This window comes from Nannobrachium achirus (assembly GCF_963921795.1).
Source record: "Nannobrachium achirus genome assembly, chromosome: 9".
Taxonomy (NCBI): Eukaryota; Metazoa; Chordata; class Actinopteri; order Myctophiformes; family Myctophidae; genus Nannobrachium; species Nannobrachium achirus.
Window position 1 is genome coordinate 52606995 of NC_137818.1, and position 21706 is coordinate 52628700.

The window sequence follows — 21706 nt, forward strand, 5'->3', positions numbered from 1 at the left end:
AACAAATACAGACCAATTTGGGGGTTCCTTTACATGAAAATGTTTAGAAACACTCCTGTGAGACTCCATTTCCACTGAGTGGAACCCGAGGAGCCATGATGGTCTGTGTAGGAGTGAAATGTCTGATGACATCATCACAGCTTAATGATGCAGGAGCTCTGGAACTCTTATCAGCAGGGCCTTTTTGCCGGTCGGCTCAACGGCTCCACCTGGTGGCCATAGAATTAGGGGAAAGCTCACAATGGAAACCTATTCATTCAGCATCACACTGACACATTGGTCCTTAATTATCACTTTCTCAAATGGTTGGTTTTGGCCTTTCAGAGAAATCAGTGGTCAGTGGAAATGTGGTTGTTTCAGAGTCATGTTCTTCATGCACTCTCACCATCCTCCTCCTATCCTAGTTAGCATGTTTGGGTCTTGAAAATGTTGTGGCTGACACTGCCCTCTGCTGGGCCTTTATGGACACCACATGCTCTATAAGAATTCAAGGAAGAATGAGCTTCATTGTCAACATCGCAGGTTTACAGGTGTAGACAAGTGTGTGAATTAGTATTTATTATTATAATATATTTTTTCTTACAAGGTCCATCGTTTGTAGAGTGAAGAACAATACCTAGATATTGTCTTTGTCGAGTGGAAACCTTGTAGCCGTTTCATTCGACTGGTTGCTGTTGCTGCTGTGAGCCTGTGACACCCTGAATCTCTGCATGGTGATTACATGGTGCTTTGTCAAGTGATTTGAATCAGCTGTGTGGAGGAAGTGAAGCCCACATTAACACCTTTCCCCCAGTAAACTCCTTGGGAAACAGTGACGTCAGTTCAGCAAAAGCTAAGGTATGGCAACATGACTGGTGTCTTAGACACCAGTCATGTTGCCATTCCTTAGCAAAAGGCACAATGAATTTATTTTAAGAAGTACATTTTATTATTTTCCCCTGTAGCCAAGGTATGGCAACTGCCATACCCAATTGACGCCTCTGTTGGTAAACTTGTGGATAGTGTTCTCATGTCTCCGCCCGTCCGTCTGTCTGTCTGTCTCCATTGCAGCTGCGACGAGTACGTCACCCAGCTGGACCAGATGCAGCGCCAGCTGGCGGCCGCCGAGGACGAGAAGAAGACGCTGAACTCCCTGCTGCGCATGGCCATCCAGCAGAAGCTGGCGCTCACCCAGCGGCTGGAGGACCTGGAGTTCGACCACGAGCAGATACGCCGCGGCGGCAACGGCGGCCGCTCCAGGGCCCGCAGCAGCAAGGCCCTGGGATCCTCCGGGGGAAACCCCAACACCGTAAGTCAGAGCCTCACCTGCAGCGCCGCCGGCCTGGCCCGCCCGGAGCTCAACAGCGCCCTGCCCAACGGCCTCACGGGAGGCCCCATGGTGTTCTGCAGCGAGAAGTACAAGATCTACTGCGACTGAACGCGCGGCGGGGACACCCGCTCGGGACTGCTGTGTACAGAGAGGGGAGGTTGCGGTGGTACCGCCGCCGTGCCTCCCCTACAAAGCCTTAGTGTTCAAGAGCCCCACTCGCTCGCTTCATAGCCCAGCCTGCGCTGTGCTGAGCTCCTCTAGGGCAGTGATTCTCAACCTTTTTAATTGACCACGGATGTTAAAAAAAAGGTGTGATATGCATTTAGGCCGCGGCGTTCGTCTAACTCTGAGATTGTATACACTACCTCAGAGTTAAGGAACTGTAAACCGGTCCCCGTTTGGACCCCCAGGTGGTCCCGGGACCCGACGTTGAGAACCAGCGCTCTAGGGCCTGTGTGTCTAACCTTCATATTGCCCCGTCATGGCTGTTTTCACGCCTGCTAGTGTAAAACCGCTTCGAGGAATGCAGATGTATATGTAACAGTGTTGCGCTCCACGTGTGGGTGGGGGGTAGTAGACATATACTATGGCATGTGGGGTTACGGGACAAACGTCCATCAACGTTGGCTTGATGGGGGTTTTTGTTGTGGATATTATGGGATGTCTAATCTTTCCGCTGTCATGGTGTACATATGACGATGATGTATCAGGTGGCAGCTTTCGTTCGGTCGTTCTGTCCGGACCCCCCCTCCCCCCTGGCCCCTTGAGTGTGTTGTTCCCTGTAACGATGACGCATTTTGAGGAGGGGGTGGGGGACTTGTTGTGAAGGGGACGTTACTGTCGCGGTCACGTTCCTCTCGCTCCCTAGGATAGTTCGTTGGCCGTTGGGTGCTCCTTTGAAAAAAGCCGATCTAAGATATGATCCTCCTTCCGGTCTGACCTCTTTGCCCAGCAGCCTATTGTCCAATCAGGTCACTCTTTTAATGTTTACATGAATGAAACAAATGGAGAAATATGCAAACTCCCCCTAGCTGTGGGCTAGGGGGAGCACAGTGTCTTTTGCTGTACTCTTTTTAAATGAAAAAATAAAAAGAAAATCCAAACTCAAAAAAGCAGGTTTTGCTGTTGATTTGATGTCAAAAGGAGGAGGTGGGCAGGTCAAAAGGAGCACCTTGTGTCCACTTGTTGTGTGTTTGATTTCAGGATACTGTGTGATAGCGCACCAACACGATCGGGTCGGTCAAATCGCATGGCTTTGCAGCTGGAAAAATGCTTGTGAGCTTTTTGAAGGTTGTCTTTTGTTTTTTCTTTTCTGTTGCCAGGTGTGTGGTGCAACACTAGCTCATGTACTACAGGGCTTTACATTGTAAAGAAAGGAGTTATTTGAACACATGAGGGCTATTCCGTGTGAGCCGTTATGCTACAGAATGGTGGGTCATTTCAGAGCCATATTCGCGAGAGAAAGAACGTTTTTAAGACAAATCGATCTCCACACCCAAAATTAAGTGCACTTCAGCATTAGGTGCCTCAGGTTCCTACTTCTGTTTTTACAACAAAAGAAAAGTGATTACTGTGAACAGATACAATATAGTTTTAATCAAAGATTATTTTCCTTTTTTAAAGCAAGATCCTAAACGAGCACAAATCAATAACAAAAGGCACCCGGCATTTCCGGAATCACAGACCTGCAAGTGAAACCAAGCGACGTCACTCTGCAAAGTGCCTGTCGACCCAAAACACTTGATATATTTATCTCTCTCTATCTTATCTATAAATGTAAAGGCCTGTCCTTCCTGTATGTCTGAACTTGAGCTACAAACACTTCTCTATCTTTATATTCACTGTGTGTGTGATACAGTAATGCCTCATTTATACTTAGTTGCGCGCCTGCGCCGCGCGCCGAAAACTAGCCAACGTCGGGCTGTTTTCGGTACGCGACGTTGACGCGCAACCAACCCCCGCCCTCACGTTTCTAACCTTGTGTCCTTGTCGCTCGCCTGTCATGGCGAACTTCTCTCTCTCTTTAGATTGTCAGCAGCTTGCTGCTCCCACAGCGCACCCTACAGCGCCTCTCACCCTTTAACTAGAATGAGGCATTGTGGGGAAAGGGGGGGGGGGAAACCCCTCCGAATATGTTTGTCAGGTAATGTCCTCACGCACGCACGCGTGTGTGTTTGTGTGTGTGTGCGTGTTCCACAAACCTGTGTGTTATCTGCATCCGAGTTTCAGCATTGAAGTGAACGACCCTTGCTTTTATGATATTTGCAAAAACGGAGGGTCTTTCATTTCCGGTTTGTTGCTTGGTGTGTGCTGGGGACAAACTATTTGTACTATATTTAGTATTCTTAAATAGCTTTAATCTCATTGCAAGCTAGCGTTAGGCAGATAGAAGAATAAGTGGGGCTCGTGTTAGATAAATCCATGTTACTGCTTGTGGATCATAAACACATTAGCTTTATGATGCTCTTAAAAGCAGGGTTGGTTGATGTGAGGAAAATCCTGCAAGATTAATCAAGTTATTTTTTTATTTGTATTTTTTGACTTCCAATAACTTGTGTGTAAAGTTCTATATTCTTGATACTATCGCGTTCAAGTTACGATCTTGCAGGATCCTCCTAATATAGTGTTCCTCCTCCCTCTGAAACAATGACAAAAGAGGGAGATTTATTTGCTCGGCCTCAGTCAGCCCTGCTTGACGTGTGCAGACGATTGCGCACAGCAGCACACACAGCATGGAGAAAGAGAAAAAAAAAAGAACACAAGAAAATCCTCCGCGGAGGTCAATCGCTCATCTGTTTTGAGTTCCACTTAAACTTTGCAACAGCGACATTATATTACGTTACTCTCAGTTCTTGCGCTGACAGATAAAGTAGAGAGTAGAGAGAGAGAGGAAAACTACTCGACATCTCAAAAAGCAGAGAAAGATTACAAAGCGAGACACGCCGTCCGTGTGTCACAATGCTGACTCTGATACTGTGGAGAAATGAGTCCGATTGAGGCGATTTTAACCCATTTATAACGGGTACACATTATAGTGTATCGTTATTTTATGCTTTAACTATTGAAAAATAGCAGATATACAAGCTCAAAGCGCGTGTAGATCTGCTATTTTGGAAAAATCATGAAAATTTGAATTTTCCATTTTTCACTGGTTAAAGCATTCAATAATTTTAGGCCTAAATGGGTTAATGAACAAACAAATTAATTCATTTTTTTACATTACGTGTGGTTGTTCCATCAACCAGAAGGACATTGATTCAAATTAGTTCACTCTTTAAAACCTTCTTTCCTTGGTTTCTATAGGCTCTGTGCTAACACAGAGCTGTAGGTAGACACTATACAACCCCACCGCCGCCATATTGTGATTTAAACCCTCCATCTAGTTTGTAATCAATGTCTGGTTGATCCGGTGACATGATAGCATGTCACCTGGGGAAAAAAAGAAAAAAAGATACAGCTTCTCCTACCTCTGCCTGCAGGCTCCTCCCACTTCACCTTTTGAGTTCTCTTACACGCTGCATCCAATTTCTGATTGGTTATTATGAGCCTGCATGTCAAAAAAATAAAATTAAACTAATTTCTATTAACCTGCATGGCATCATGGGAAAGACCATGTCTGCTGGCCTGGTTGTGGGATTTGGCTTCGACTCTGTTGTGGAAATAGTTCACGGTACTTTGTTGTGAGACATTGGCTTCCTACAGCTGCACACGCTGCTTCCTGTGTTTCCTTTTTGAAATTAACGAATGGCTTGCAGATGACCTGAAGTGCTGCTGGCAGCCTATTTATTGGCTGCCTATTAGGACACCTAACCCAGCTTAAATAACCGTTTTGACATGTTGTTGTCGCTTCTGACTAACAAGAGCTGCCGTCTTCTTGTCTGTTTTGGCTTGCCGTGCACTCTAAATTGATTATTAATGCAAATTCTGACGATTTGTTATTTTCTTTGCAGTAATTGCGATAGTTCTGCCCGGATGAGGAAGTACCAACAAGGTCCGTTCTCACTGCTGATTTGGTTCACCGAAAAGAGTGAAAAAAACACTACTGAATAACCTATTTGGACTCGAAGACATTAAAACAAACACGCACACGCACATACAGACACTCACAAAACAAATGAAAACACTCATTTGGAAGATGTCCTGCTTGTTTCCAGTTGAGAGACACAACAGAAATGGAAAACACGGTCGCTTATTTTTTAGGCGCTGCTGTCGGAAGCCAATGTTTCGCACAAGTAAAATGTAACATAAACAGAGTTCACGATTGAGTGGGAAATGGGGTTGTTTCCCAATGTAAATCAACAAGCTGTTTAATCTTGTTTTCTTTTTCTTTTTTTATTGTTTTCTTAACCTGTGCACTTTTTTATATAGGATTATAACATACCATTATTAACCTAGGAAAAAGCAGTAGTGGTTTGTGAGTTATTCAGTATCTACATGCTATATGATGAATAGAAATATACATCCGTCTGAATTGTCTCTGGGTTGAAATTACAGAGACTATTTACTCCTTAAGATACCACAAACTACAGACCTACTATTTGACTTTATCCTTCAGAATTTATCCATCGAATAACCGTTGTTGCATTGTTATGTTCCATTATGTTGATATTATAAATTATGTTTGTTCTACTGCCATGATCTTTACAAAAATCCAGGGTGAGCAAATTCTGGGGTTTTTCATGTATTTATTATTCCTAGGAATAGTTCAAAATAACACAAAAGAAAACTTGACCACGCTTCGATTCAAATGGGTAAGTCTGGGGTTTCCCTAGCATCTTACCAGGGGCGTTCCACTGAAAAAAAAGGGACCACTGACCGTCCAGAATTCTCTGCAAGTGAATCAATTAAATTCCAAATTGGAATTGTTTCATTCTCTCTTTTGTTTATTGTGCCAAATCTTGGTACGCCGTTTAGGAAAAGAATCAAGAATCTGAAAGAGGACAAAGCGTCAGTCAGAGAGGCGTAGTAGTGGGGTTCGGGGCCGTTCCGTAGCTCTCCTCGCTTAAGCGCCGGGACTTTTTGTTTTCCCGTTTTAGTTCTTTGTTTCTGACCAGTAGTGCCTTTCATTGTTTCAAGGGAGAATCTTAGACTAGCGTTTTATGTTTTATTTTGCTTCAGGTGGGGGCTATTGGTTCAAAATGACTGTGAAGCAGCAATAAGTGCAAAAGGGAACAATAAACCCTTTCTGCACGAGTGAGATGATGATACTTTTGAAATTAGCTCAATAAAACTGAAATTGCATTGAATTCTGTCAGTTAGTGGTCCCAACAAATAAATTCAGGGGTATTGAGAAAAGTTGATGTTTTTCATTTTTGTTTTACTTTTTTTTTTATCAAACTTTGGGAACCAAATAAAATCCCTTTGGCCTCCTATTATTAATTATTCTTGGACTAAATGCTCCAAGCATCTGTAACGTGTTGGACTATTGGAAACATCTTCGTATCTCTAGCTTTGTGTGGTGAAGGTCATGTGATATCCATAGTATTGTCGAATAATGTGCAGAGGGCGCATTTTCTTTTTTTTATCCTTTGTTGTCATTTACAGTTTTGTTTTTTTATTCTTTTAATCTTTTGTTTTTACACCATCTTTAAGCATTATGTTTTCAGGAAACAGAAAACAAACAATTTGCATCAACAAGCTTGAATCGTGCCATTACAGCCAGTTGCTTGTTTGTTGAGGCGGTGAAAAAAAAAGTCCGAAATGTGGATGAGAAGCTAAACGAAATAAAAGTGCAATTTTTTAAAAACGTTTTACATTGAAAAGAACGAAGAAAAAGGGGTTTTCTGTTTGCTGGAAGCGATGGCACCGTGTTATATTATTAGCCGTGCAAACGTTATATTGTCATATTGTGTTCCAGTATTGATTCCATAATGAGAGTTTGATACCTTTATATGAAAATAATAACGACTTCACCTTGTATGTTGGTATTTATTTGAATTTGTCATGCAGTACTGTATTCTTATTGATAATGTGCATTATGATTAGAGGCATATTGATTACAGCTAAATGTCATATGCATGTTCCTCATAGTCACATGGGAACCTTTACACAGGATTGAAAAACAAACGTATAACTTTGTCGAGGGTTGGAGAAAGAAAAAAACGGAAGAAAAACACAAAAACAGAGTTTTAGTCTGATGATGTATTACTGCTGAAGCTAACCGTATAAAAAGTGTTGTTTGTTTTCCAGTAGAGAGGAGGTGGTTGGACTGTGTAAAGGTAGTCATACTGGCTAAAAATCAATAAACGTGACTTAACGTCCCCGCGGTGTCACTCTGTGTTGTTATTTATAGCTTCTTTTGATCTGAATCAGTTGTATTCATATGTTTTTTGCGGGTGTGAAGAAGTGGGTGAAACACGCTTTACACTTTTAATACCTAAAAGATAACAATGTATCATAGTCATCAACAAAACCACTATAAAAACTGGTCAGACATTGGCCAAATTCATTGTTAAATGGAACACATGCAGACAGACAAATGCAGTGATCTCCATAGATGGGCATTAAAGGAACAAGGCAGACAGACAAATGCAGTGATCTCCATATGGGCACAAAAGGAACACATGCAGACAGACAGACGGATAGATACAATGATCTCCATATATGGGCTTAAAAGGAACACAGGCAGACAGATACAATTATCTCCATATATGGTCATAAAAGGAACAGACAGATATAGTAATCTCCATATGGGCATAAAAAGAACAGGCAGACAGAAACATACAGGGTTTCTCCTGCCCATATATGGGCATAATAGTAATCTCCATATGGGCATAAAAAGAACAGGCAGACAGAAACATACAGGGTTTCTCCTGCCCATATATGGGCATAAAAGTAACAAATGTGACAAGACAGGTACAGAGATCTCGATGTGGGCATAAAATGAACACAGACAGACAGAGATCTCTAGCCTGGTTCCAGACCCTGAATCGCTAGCCCACACCCCTTTAAAATTATGTTTCTGCGATTTGAAATGCAGTTCAGGCTGAGCGTCAGGCTAAGAGATCTCCATATATGGGCATAAAAGGGACATAGGCAGATAGACAGGTACTCTGACAGCAGATACAACAGGGTGGTGCATCCATTTACAATTTTCATTGTATTGCATTGGGTATATGACATCAGAGATCTCCATATATGGGCATAAAAGGTAGACAGATACAGACAGTATTATGTCATCATCTATTATAACTAGCGAATGTCTGTCCGAACATCGATCCTATGAGTTCGAACCCTGGATGTTTGAGCATAAATTCCTGTAGAAAGTCACTCTCCGACTTGGAAAGTCAAATGAGGAAAGTGGTCCATCATTTCCATTCAAATGTGTGTTTTCAGCAGAAAGCTGAAAAATAAAATAATAATAATAATAATAATGGAGTCTTAATTTGGTTCCGTTGAGGAAGAAGAGGATGAAGACGAGGGGCTGTGTGCAGTATAGAGAGCTTGTTCCAGTAGGGGTTGTGTTGTGTGACACCACAGGAGCTGAAGAAGGCCTCTGGGGAAAGAGCATTCCTAAGAAGAAAAATAATGTTGGTGGAAACAAGGAAGATCACAGAAGGAAGGGACACTGACGTCATTTTAGGCTCCATGGCCATCCACCATGACTTTGGGTGGCGGAAGTGGCACCGGAGGTTCGGTGAATAACATTGCGTCTATGAGCTTCGGCTGGGACAGCTCATGAACAAAAAATAATTCTGAACGATAGAGACCTTTATAAAACACTCAGCTCAGGAATATAAAAGAAAACATGTCACACATTGTTTTGTGCTGTGTTGCTTTTCGGTGAGTACACTGTATAACATTATAGAGGCATCTAAAGAGCACAATTTACGTTTCTGAACGAGATAGTATCGCGAGACTCTCCACCATTCCCTGTCTGGAATCCAAATCTCGCGATAGCTCCGAGACAGAAACGGCCGCTGCCGCTGTTTAGCTGCCTCAATAACATTATGTACCGTGCACATCGAAAAGCAAGTGATTGTAAAAATACCTGTGATATGTCTTCTTTTATATTCCTGGAGCGACTATACAACAAAGGTCTCAGAATTATTTTTTGTTCATGAGCTGTCCCAGCCGAAGCTCATAGACGCAATGTTATTCATCGAGCTTCCGTTGCAACTTCCGCCACCCAAAAGTGTCATGGCGCATGGACCGTGGTGTGGGCGTGACTTCCAGCGACTTCTCCTTCTTTGGATACTTCTTGGGTGGAAACAGGAAGTGGTGCGATTCATACATTACCGAATATATATTTGAACTGAAAACATTACGTAGTCTAGACAACCCGGCAACACTTCTACACATGTTTTGGCATATCCGTCTATTTTCGGCTTTGAAACGGGTCTAAAATTGCCTAATATTGGGACTGAGCTGACAGTTTGTGTCCATTTTTTAATGCCATGTTGATGAATTGAATACATAGGACCACAATAGAAGCAAGTCCCCAGGTCTTTTTTGCGTTTACCTTTCAGCCTTAAAGGAGTAGTAGTCCCAAATGACTTTTTTCCTGTTAATTAGTCACACCATAGAGATTTTCTGTCTTAGGAATGCGACAAATACAAAAGAATATTATTGAACTCAAGTCTCCATGGTGTGACTAATCAATAGGAAAAGAAAAGTCATTTTGGGGGTGAACTACTCCTTTAATGTCTTACTGTACCGCGTGTTGTTTACATTTCTAATAAAGTAAATCAAATCAGTCAGTCAAAAAAACTGGAGAAAGCCAAGGCTCCAGCAGCCTATAACATTCATTCTGAGCATGTTATAATCGGGGAACATTCTGCAAACATAGCTCACAATGCGTTTTGTTGTGAGCTTGTAGATCATCTATTTCCAGCAAACAGATTCACCCCGATACAGAAGTATACAAAGGATATAAAGTGGTTAACACTGTGTAACCCAGGTCCAGAAAATGGGTTAAAATGGGCGGAATTACCCTTTAAAATAAATAAATAAATGGGCTTAAAATCATCCTTGAACCAGAAGGGGGCAGTGTCTCCCCAAACCTGTCTGATCAAGTGTCCTGCTGCCTGTGTGTAACCTCGCCTCACCAGGCTTTCCCCTGAGAGAAACAGAGACAGCAGGTGCCACAATCAGAGCAGAGGAGACAGAGATCAGAAGCAGAGCACAGAGGAGAAGTTTCTGAAAGAAGCAAAGAAACTTCAGTTTAAGTTTTTAAATAAAGAATATTAACTTCACTAGTTTATGTGTGCATAAAAGCACATCATTAATGACTTTATCCTGTTGTGAGGAGCATCATCGAGTCATCTGAGCAGTACTTTGTGTGCTGGACTGGTGCTGATTTCATGTGCAGACCTTGGTGAGTGACAGTGTTTGGATGCATTAGCTGCTAGTGGCTAACTTGTGCTGCTGTGTGTAACATGTGAGTCCCAGCACTGCTGGTGACTACTATAAAGGCTGTTTGTTCAATGAAGAATTGAGTACTGAAACAGTCATTTGAAGTTTGTTTTGTGTTCAGCTAAAAACGATTTTGCACTAACATGTATTATAATTTCACGTGAGCTAAAAACGTGTTCTGGTTTTATTTGATCAAAAGACATGTGTTTTCAATGTCACTCATTCTTATTTGTAGTGTCTCACATGGTTAGACTACTTGCTGGATCCTGCCTTTACTAATTTGAGTGAGGAACACTTAGACCACCATCGGTGAGAGGAATTTTTTTTTCTTTTCTTTTTAACAATCTTTGAATTGTAATTATTATAATGTTATGTCAATTTGAAAGGTTAAATTAAGTATTGCCAATAAGTATTTGAAGTGAAACCTTGTGTGATTACAATGGTATTGTTTTAGACATTAACACAGAGATGCCTCTGGCCTTGCTTTATGCAGGTCAGGTTTTTTGTTTTTGTTTGGATTCATCTGTTTGATTCAGCCTGATTCTGGTCAGCCAAGGAGTGGTGGGCTACCCGCGATTGGAAGGACCCAGACCTGATCTACATGTGTTGAATTCTCCTTGGGCAGAGCCAGAGCCATAGTCCGTGAGCCCAGAGTGTGGTAGGAAATTATCACACACACTGCTCTACTAAGAGCAGTGCAGTAGTACTGGTCGGTGATACACACAGACTGCACACACTAAGAACTGGACTTTGACAAACACATACTCACCACACCCTCTGCTGCCCTGTGAGGAACAGTGCAGGAATGGACAATGAGCTGGACAATTAGTACACTCAGACTCACAGCCCTGCAAGGAGCAGTGCAGTGGACACTCACACTAAGGTTCAGACACTTTGTGTCTTTGGGACTGTTTTTTATTATAATGTTACTGATGTAATCTGATATTCCATCCATTAACAAGTGAAAAGTCATTTTCCATGATCGGAGCGATTGCCAATGATATTTTCTTTATTTTATAGGTATTAAAAGGGCCAAAGGTCTTTACATTGTCACTTTAGAAATGTGCAGATACCATCTGACGCACTGATAGATGGACACCGTACCTGGGCCTTGTAGGGGTAGATGGTTCTTACAGTATGTCGATTTCTGCATTTCTGAACGCCTTCAGCCGCTCGTTTGCCTTCCGGATGGGCAGGCGGCCCGTCCCGTACAACCCACTTGGGACATCAACAGAAGTTCCTAAAACACACCAGACATGCCAATTAAATAGATGAACACATCCACCTGAAGCACAGACCTCCTTCTCGTGTGGCTGAACGCCACTTGTCCCTCTAAGAAGTTAGTCGCCGACCACACGGGGCCGCAAAACTAGTTAACAAGCCGGAGTCTCGTTCGTTATCCGAATCAACCAGACAAATCACTCCAGAGCTATCAATCTGTCAATCCTTTCCGTGACCGGCCCGGGTGAGCTTACCCGTGTTGAGTCAAATTAAGCCGCACACGGTGGTCCATCAGATCATCATGACGGCTGAAAACCCTTTGCTATCCCCCTAGTCATTTATTTGGGACCATTACAAGTAAGACACAGTCTAGATGTTATTTTGTCCAGAGTTGTCCTTTGAAAAAGCGGACATACTGGTCCACCCCCTCCCCCTTTTAGTGACCCAACTGAAAATGGATTGTAATTGTATAATTAAAGTGCTTGATGGACAGGGAGACCCCGGTTAACAAGGATTACAGAACATGATATAAAGCTTTGTATTTTTAGCCAAACCCTTGCATTTAACCCAAGAATATCACTTACCAAGTCTACCGTTTTCAGGAATCTTTCTATAGTGACGTTTTTGAGCACAATGACATGCACAACTTTGTCATCTCATATTTTTTCCATTCTCTCCGGAAACAAGCAATTGGGGCCCTCCTTGTGAAAGAATTTCAGCCCCTTTTCAGCATCTTGCTTGATCTTTGGACATGTTATTGCTATGTTATTTTCTTTTTGTGTCATTGTGATTGCAGTTCGCTCATATTTGTGGGACTGTGTCCCTTGGCAGTATTTGATTACTCCATAACTCTGCATGTACATGAGTGCTGCCCCGAGGACCTCCTCAGACAGGCCAAGCCCAAGGAGGTGGACCCTGGTGAGATTTCTCAGCAGCTTTTTGTTGGCCTGGTGGACCCTGGTGAGATTGCTCAGCAGCTTTTTGTCCACACCGACGACAAAAAAGGTCCTCAAGGTGCCATTTCTCCTCACAGCCACTTGCAGGAGTCTTCCATTTCTGGGATTCAGATATTCTGAAGCCCAGCTGCTTTTTCCGTGGCCAATGGTCACTGCCACAGTGAGACCCCCGCAGCAGTTGCACAGCTTCGGATTTTCATCTTCCTTTGGAACGCCAAATCATCATTAAACGTGCACAATGTGCACGCAAGGGCAATAGTCCTTGACATCCTTTTCTGGTAGCTGCTAGCTTAGCGGTGGCAGTACTAGCAGCAACATCCAGCAAATAACTAACACACTCCTATTATTAATTATTCTTGAATAAAATACTCCAAGCATCTGTAATGTTTGTTGGATCCTTTCCGTGTCCGGGCCGGGTGAGCTTCCCCGTGTTGAGTCAAATTAAGCCGCAGGCTCCACCCCGTGTTGAGTCAAATTAAGCCGCAGGCTCCACTCCTGGTGGTGCCCTTCCGTCAATTCCTTTAAGTTTCAGCTTTGCAACCATACTCTCCCCGGAAACCAAAGACTTTGTTTTCCCGGGCGCTGACCAAACATACGAAACATCTTCGTATCTCTAGCTTTGTATGGTGACGGTCATGTGATATCCATAGTATTGTTGAATAATGTGCAGAGGGTGGATTTTTTTGTATCCTTTGTCGTCATTTAGAGTTTTCTTTTTTTTATTCTTTTAATCTTTTGTTTTTACACCATCTTGCTTGTTTGTTGAGGCGGTGAAAAAAAGTCTGAAATGTGGATGAGAAGCTAAAAGAATTAAGGTGCAATTGCTGGAAGCGATGGCACCGTGTTATATTATTAACTGTGCAAACATTATATTGGCATATTGTGTTACAGTATTGATTCCATAATGAGAGTTTGATACCTTTATATGAAATAACGACTTCACCTTGTATGTTGGTATTTATTTGAATTTGTCATGCAGTACTGTATTCTTATTGATAATGTGCATTGTGTCAGAATATTTAACCCCATTAAAACTGGGAAAGCGTCTGTGTCATTCTAGACTTGGCGTTTTTTATTTATTTTTATTTTTATATATATATATATATATATATATATATATATATATATATATATATATATATCAAACATATAATTTTCCAAATGTCTGTCTGAGTGAGTGTCTGTCTGTCTGTCTGTCTGTCTGAGTGTCTGTCACAGCGTTTCTCCTCAGTGGCTGGAGCAATTGATCTGAAATCGCATCACCATTAGCATATGAACACACCTGACATAACTGTGAAGCCCGTTTGTCACTTTCACAAATCATATGCTGTATATTAGCATTTTTATGGTGTATCTATATCTATTCTGCATCTAGCTTGAGGCATATCTATCTATTCTGCATCTAGCATGAGGCAACATGTTTAACTGTGTGTGTGTGTGTGTGTGTGTGTGTGTGTGTGTGTGTGTGTGTGTGTGTGTGTGTGTGTGTGTGTGTGTGTGTGTGTGTGTGTGTGTGTGTGTGTGTGTGTGTGTGTGTGTGTGTGTGTGTGTGTGTGTGTGTGCGTGCGCGTGCGTGCGTGCGTCTTGCCCTGTTATAGATTTTGTCCAAAAATCATGCAGATCGGTACACAGTATCTCTGTAGCCATTAAACGAAACAGGTATTTCTTACATTGATGCCCCTACATATTATCATGCAAGCACCAGTTAAAGTTACTTTCCATCCCTCATGTACTGTGTGCACAGTGCACATCCCATAACCCACACACTGCACATCATTTCGGAGCTCATATCTTTGAACGGGTAAGGGCTAGTATATATACCGTAATTGCTGGACTATAAGCCGCACCTGAATATAAGCCGCACCAGCTAAATTTAGAACAAAAAAACAAATGTTTACATATAAGCCGCACCTGACTATAAGCCGCAGGTGTCCTTCCTGCTTCCCGCTAGAGCTCCCCTGGTGGCTGTTAGCTGTACAAATCTATATTTAAAGACCATTGTAAAACTAACTAACTGGCCGTTTGCTGTAAAAATCTTTATATAAGCCGCACTGTTGTATAAGCCGCAGGTTCAAAACATGGGGAAAAAGCCGCGGCTTATAGTCCGGCAATTACGGGTATATATATATATATATATATATATCTTGAAAGTGTTAGAACTAGTCCAGTGATTTAGAAGGCATTTGTTGTGTGGTTGCTAACTTGCTATGGGGGACGCACTATTGTTCTAGGACCGAAAACGGGTCTTCAACAGGTGGTCCGGGACCCCTAAGGGGTCCCCAGAGTTACTACAGGGGGTCCGCCAAATCTTTAACCCTCCCTATTCTGAGGAGAACTTTAGCCAAAAATAGCCGCGAGGCGTTGAGAGCTTATAGATCGGCTATTTTTGGCAAATAGGTTTGGTGTAGAGGTTTAAAAAAGAGCAGATCAAATTGACTAAGTATCGACGATTTAAGTGGTTACAACACATTAACACGCATCCAACGGAGACTGATGACAGTGCTGTCAAACAAGTCTATGAATCTATCTATGAAATCTATGAATATCTGTAACACAATTTTATACAACATGTAGTTGGGATCCCTGCTTCATCTCTCTCAATAAGGGGTCCTTGGCCTGAAAACGTTGGAAGACCCCTGACCGAGAACATTTATCCCAGCTAAAGTAAACCTGTTGATTGTTAACCTTTTCTGTAACTCAAAAAAGAAAAGAAAAAAATCTGTCCCTTTTCTGACACATTTTCTGACATCACAATATGCAATATAAAATATGGCAAGACAGAATTCGTCAAGAACAGAACTTTCTAGTATATACTGTATATGTAACAGATAATGTGATTCCACTTGCAATACCTGTATTACGGTATTTTACCTGAGACTGAGACAGAATTTGCACCTTTCTAGTCAGAATCGGCCTTGGGTATTAAGAAGGTCAAGGTACACTGAGAAATGGATAAAACAGTTATACAAATATTCCAATAGCCTATTATTCCTGATATGAGAGTGAAAAATTATATTCAAGCAGGTCAGATGACCACAGATCTTCATGAGGATGTTAAGGGTTAACCGGCTAAGTATGCAGTCAGATGTCTCTCTCGCTCTCGCTCTCGCTCTCTCTCTCCCTCCCCTCCAGAGTGTTCCCAGCTGGAAGCTTTGCTCCAGGCTGCATGGGGGAGTCAGAGAGGAGGGGAGGAGGGGGAGTCGAGGGGAACTTCCCAGCTGTCTGAACGTCTCCAGGACGGATCACATTTCAGACAATGCACACAACTCTCTCTCTCTCTGTCTTTTCTCTGCCATCTACCCAGTGGCGTCAGTTCAGAAAAACGCTAAGGTATGGCAACATGACTGGTGTCTTGCACGCGCGCCTCCGCGCGCGTGCAAGACACCAGTCATGTTGCCATACCTTAGCAACAGGCAGGATACATTTAAATGTTTTCCCCCGTTTCTACGGTTTCTTGGGCTGGATATGGCAGACTGGAACGGTTGTTCAAGTGCAGCTAAACTTAGCATGTTAGTAAACGTGCCACAATTAAAAATAATGCATTGCACCTGTGCAGCTGACCTGCGGAACCTGGGAATATACCATTTTGTCAAGATGGGGAGAATACAAGTGTGGAGAATATAGTCCTAATATCCTTGTTAAAGTGACCATGTTGTGAAATTTTTCATTTGTAGTTATTTTACTGTAATTTAACAACATAATAACCAGAACAGAGAGACGTTCATGGATTTATATTTAAAAGTAACTTTTATTTTCCCCCCTGGACTCAGGGTATGGCAGCTGCATACCCCTGCCATACCCAATTGACGCCCCTGCATCTACCTTGGAATTTAGTGACCTCCTCCACCCCTCTCCTCTCCACACTCTTAAAGCTGCATTCACAACTGAGAGAAACCAAGCTAATGGTTGGCTTGGTAATTCAATGTAATCTCTATGGAAACCAGCTTTTAAAATTTCCATGCTTTTTTTTTTTTTTTTTGAGCATGGACATTTTAAAAGCTGGTTTGAGATTACATTGAATTACCAAGCCAACCATTCATTAGCTTGGCTTCTCTCAGTGTGAATGCAGCATTACTCCAGTTCCTAAATTACGCCTCGCCTCTCCATCTCTCCATCTCTCAGTTCAATTCAATTCAATGGGCTGTATTGGCATGAGAGAACGTACGTTTACATTGCCAAAGCAGAAGTGTACGCAATACAATACAACCAAAACAAAATATGTACAATTGAAGGGAGTGAAACCGTTTTCATGTGTCACGGAGGGATGTACTGTTTATACAATGATTAGTAGTCTTTAAGGTGGTTGTGTTCCATTTGATATCCTTCTCCTTTCACAGCAGTTCACGAATCTTGCTGCTGTGTTTTCTCTCTCTCTCTCTCATAGTCGGAGACCTTAGGGATTTTTCTTGCTAATCAGTCTAAAAGCGGCAAATTTTGCACAGATGTAGCCCAGGGCTTGCTCTAATGATTTAGCTAGGGTGCCCGAGTCGGCAACTTTCTGGGTCGCCGCCACAGCGGCCAAATCAAGTTGGGCTCCCATCAACTTTCTATACAGGAGGAAAATACCCAGAAAAACATTTTTTTTGTGGGTATTTAAGTAGGATGTGAGGGGTCTAACTTATTAAAGCTGTTGCTTGACACAACTGCCTCATCCTATTGCCTTTTCTTCTAACCGTGGTGATGCACCCCATGTATGTATCTTAAGTTACTCTTAAGTTACTACATTTTCATCACTAAACCATCGTTTACTGGGGCCATTTGTAGCCCAGGGAATGTTTTTTGTGCAAAACAAATGCTTGCAATGGATTCAGCATCATGACAAACCCCTAGTTAGATCCTCACATCCTACTTAAATACCCGGGAAAAAAAGATTGTTTTTCTGGGTATTTTCTTCCTGTATAGAGAGTCGATGGGAGCTAAACTTGATTTGGCCACTGTGGCGACAACGAAGGTTGCCGACTCGGGCACCCTAGCTAAATCATTAGAGCATGCCCTGGGCTACATCTGTGCAAAATTTGGCGCTTTTAGACTGATTACCACGAAAAAACCCTAAAGGCCTCCGACTACACAGCAGCTCATGAATCTTGCTGCGTTCTCTTTCTCTCTCTCATTCATTCTCTCCCTCTCTCAGCAGCAAGTTAAAGACACGCCCACACACACAGAGGCGAGCCAATTGGCTTCTGACCTCTCGTACACCCGGCACTTCCTGCCAGAGCGCGGGAGCGGGGCTCTCCTCCGTCCTCTGAATTTTTGGAGTGGAGCGCCATCATCATCGCATCCTGTTCCCGTTGGAGCTCTCCTATTCAAACCAGCGGAACACATGCTGACGAGCTGGAACTCAGCAGCGGTCCAGTCTGTTCATCAGGCACGTGCACACATAGACATCAAAGGGGGCTTGAGCCCATGCCCTTTTATCCATCTGTAAAAAGTGCCCTCTCAAGACCATGAATTCGGTTTTTACTATGGTGAAAGAAATGCAAATGCCCATGTCATATCTGAAAGGCAGCATTCAAGAAAGTTTCCATGTCCAATCCTCCTGAACTTGAATCCAGCATCTTATGTTGAAAGAATTGCCTTCTCTGGGTAGAGATCAAGCATCGAAAATAGTCGACCCCCAAGTTGTGAGCTTGGAGGTCTGCTATTTTCGATATTTTCACCAAAGGGCCTTTTAGAAATGTCAGCCCCTGCCTCTCTAACATCCTCTGCACGTCCCTGCTGTTCATGCATGGCTCTTTTCTTCAGATGATGTCGTGGTTGGTCTTTGATTAGTTTGTTAAGTCGCAGATAGAAGTGCTGTGCCACTCTCTGGCACAGGACTTGATTGGTCACAATCCCATCTGAGGCCTAGCGTGTGTCCACTAGGCACACAGTGAAGGAACAGAGGGCCCTTTCAAATGAAATGATTCAGATAATAACTAGAAAAATGCAATTGGAAATTGCAAGTGTGGTTGTGGTTGCCTATTTATTGCCTAGATAGCCAGAACGACCGTCAACCTTCTCCAGAACCTTTGACAAGAACGGTAACTGGGAGATTGGCCTAAAATTAGATATAATATATGGGTAGAGATTTTTCTTTTTGATTAGGGTTGTGTACTACAGCATGCTTGTAGGGGTGTAATACAGATGGACGCACGGACGGACAGGGTGCATGCAAAACATAGTCTCCCCATGCCTTTCGGCCTGATGGAGACAACAATAATATATAATACTATCATACCATTAATATTATTATATTATCAATGGTAAGAGGGAATTCAGTTCCCAGTGAAACTGCTCCACAAGGCGCAAGCTGACTGTCATGTGGAGCCAGGCCAATCCTCGAGCTAGCACCACTCGCACCACTCCCCCCATTGCATTCCGCTCCCCCATTGAATTCCAATTGCACTTTTCCCCCATTGAATTCGAATTGCACTTTCCCCCCATCGAATTCCAATTGCACTTTTCCCCCATTGAATTCCAAATGCATCTCAACTACAATCAGAATCAGTGACATCATTTTCCATCAATTTCCAATGGCAGCGGAAAAGTTTATCCGGAATAAAGTTTCCCCAGAACTATAGTGTGTTGCCCTTCGGGTAACCATGATGACATGAAACCTGGTTTTACTTCCTCGATCAACGGTGTCCTGTGCTGGAGTATATAACCTACATTAAGCCAGTGGTTCTCAAATCGTTTTGTGTCAAGGACCCCCAAATGTAGGTCTATATATATTTGGCCGCGGGCACCCATCTGAACATTTCGCCCCACTTTGAGAACCACTGCATTCACCACTCGGACCCATGCATCCTTATCGGCATCTGATCTGATCTAGGCATAATCTATCTATAAATGCGACAAATCTCTGTGTGTGTGTATGTAATCCGCGTATCTCGAGAACCGTTCGTCCCACCGGCTTCAGATTCGGCACGCGCATTCCCCGCCGTGGCACGGAGTGCAGTGCCGGGCCTTGACCCGACCCGATGTGCGGTTTTCCGAAACCGGCACAAAACGTTCGGAATCTCCTTATGCAGAGCTGATTGTTGACATCAGGCTGTTCCGGAGGAAATCGGCGCAAGCGCTGACTCATTGTGACATCACTTCATAAAAGGCTCTGACATCACGTACGCCACATGAGTCAACAAAAAATCTCTGTGAATGTGTATGTATGTATGTGAATCTCGAGAACCGTTCTTCCCACCGGCACGCGCGTTCTCCAGATATGGGCATAAAATGAATCCCCGAATGGGGAGCTGATGTCTGACATCAGAGTTTTCCGCAACCGGTACTGTGTGTGCAGAGATCTCCATATATGGGCATAAGGGGACAAAGGCAAACAGATGGTCAAAACGGGTCCTATGACAACAGGTATATTGGGGTTTGCATTAAAGGGTGGGGACAAAGGCTAACAGATGGTCAAAACGGGTCCTATGACAACAGGTATATTGGGGTTTGCATTAAAGGGTGGGGCATTCATGGGGTCCGCTCCAAAAAAGAAAATAAAAGAGACAAAGACAAACATAAGACAAGCGACAAAGCGTGGGACTGGGAGGATGACTTGAATGATGCAGATTTAAGCAGGCTGTGTATTCTGCTTAAAGAAGAAACAAACAAAAAGCGACAGAGATCTCATATATCGGCATAAAATGGACGCAGATAAACAGATATCTCCATATACGGGCATAAAGGGACACAGACAGACAGATACAGAGATCTCCATATATGGGCATAAAATGGACGCAAATAGACAGATATCTCCATGTATGGGCATATGGGCATAAAATGGACCCAGAACTATATCTGCAGTGATCTCCATATATGGACATAAAATGGACACAGGCAAACAGATGGTCAAAACGGGTCCTATGACAACAGGTATAATGGGGTTTGCATTAAAGGGCGGGGCATTCATTCCCTATTTACATCGTTCCCGAGTTGGCCAGGTCGCCGACTACGGGCGGCCCAGCTTCTAGTAATCATAATACGTTTACCACTGTAATTTTGCACTACATGAAATGGGTCCTCTCTGCTTTTACCCATCCTAGATACTGTATTTAGGAGCAGTGGACGCTACAGCTACGCTCATGGAGCGGTGAGGGGTTCAGTGTCTTGCCCGGGGACACTTAAGACACACAGGTCCACAACACTACAGTACAAACTATTCTACTGTTTGCCCCCCCGTTTGCCATATGTCAAACTGAATTCGATAGGCTGTGCATATTTAGGAGGAACAGAGGGAAGAGGTCAATTCATCATCGGGCAGCCCATGACATCACTATAGTAACAAAACAGAGGAGTCTTTGTTGGACTCCCCGCCGCACGTCTGGTGTATCCCATAGCCTGGCTGGCCCGGCCGGCTGGCTGGCTGGCTGGCTGGCTGGCACACAGCATGTAGGTCACTGGGAGTCGAGCCATGACCTAATTCCTCCCCACATCTACAGTCAGGTGCTGTGATTTGTACACCTCTAGTGTTGTGACACTGTGAGGTATCCTCAGCTTTTGTGTCACCCATTGCTGATGTCACCACTCACCGCCACTTGGTGGCACTATATACCTGGCATTAGGAAGACAGACTTCAGAGATTGTCCTTGTTTAGACCTGGAACTTTATTGTCACACTTTAACAGGTTGTAAAGAAGTGGGTGAAATTATTTTTTCGTACAAGCAAACCCATCATTTGTAGTTTTCAGGGAGAGTGATGAAAGAAGTCACACCCAGTCTGAAGTGAGCGGTGCTATTAATGAATTTCATTAAGCGCCCCGCAAAGCTTGGCCAATGTGACCCTGGGTGTACAAACAGACACCGGTTGGCAATCACTGGACAGATGCGGGACAAACTGACAAGGCCAGATGAAAAAGAACAAGGAAAGCGGTTAAATGAGTATTGAGTAG

At 43.2% G+C, this 21706-nt stretch overlaps 1 protein-coding gene across 1 annotated transcript in view; it reads left to right on the top strand.

Moving 5' to 3' along the window:
- LOC308290540 (protein bicaudal D homolog 2-like) overlaps positions 1 to 7535 on the top strand; it is a 93239-nt gene extending 85704 nt beyond the window's left edge. Inside the window, exon 11 of the mRNA XM_080732425.1 lies at positions 1051 to 7535. Coding sequence (XP_080588551.1) covers positions 1051 to 1417 — 367 coding nt within the window. The 3' untranslated portion in view covers positions 1418 to 7535. The remainder of the gene's footprint in view (positions 1 to 1050) is intronic.
- The last annotated feature ends 14171 nt before the right edge of the window (positions 7536 to 21706 follow it).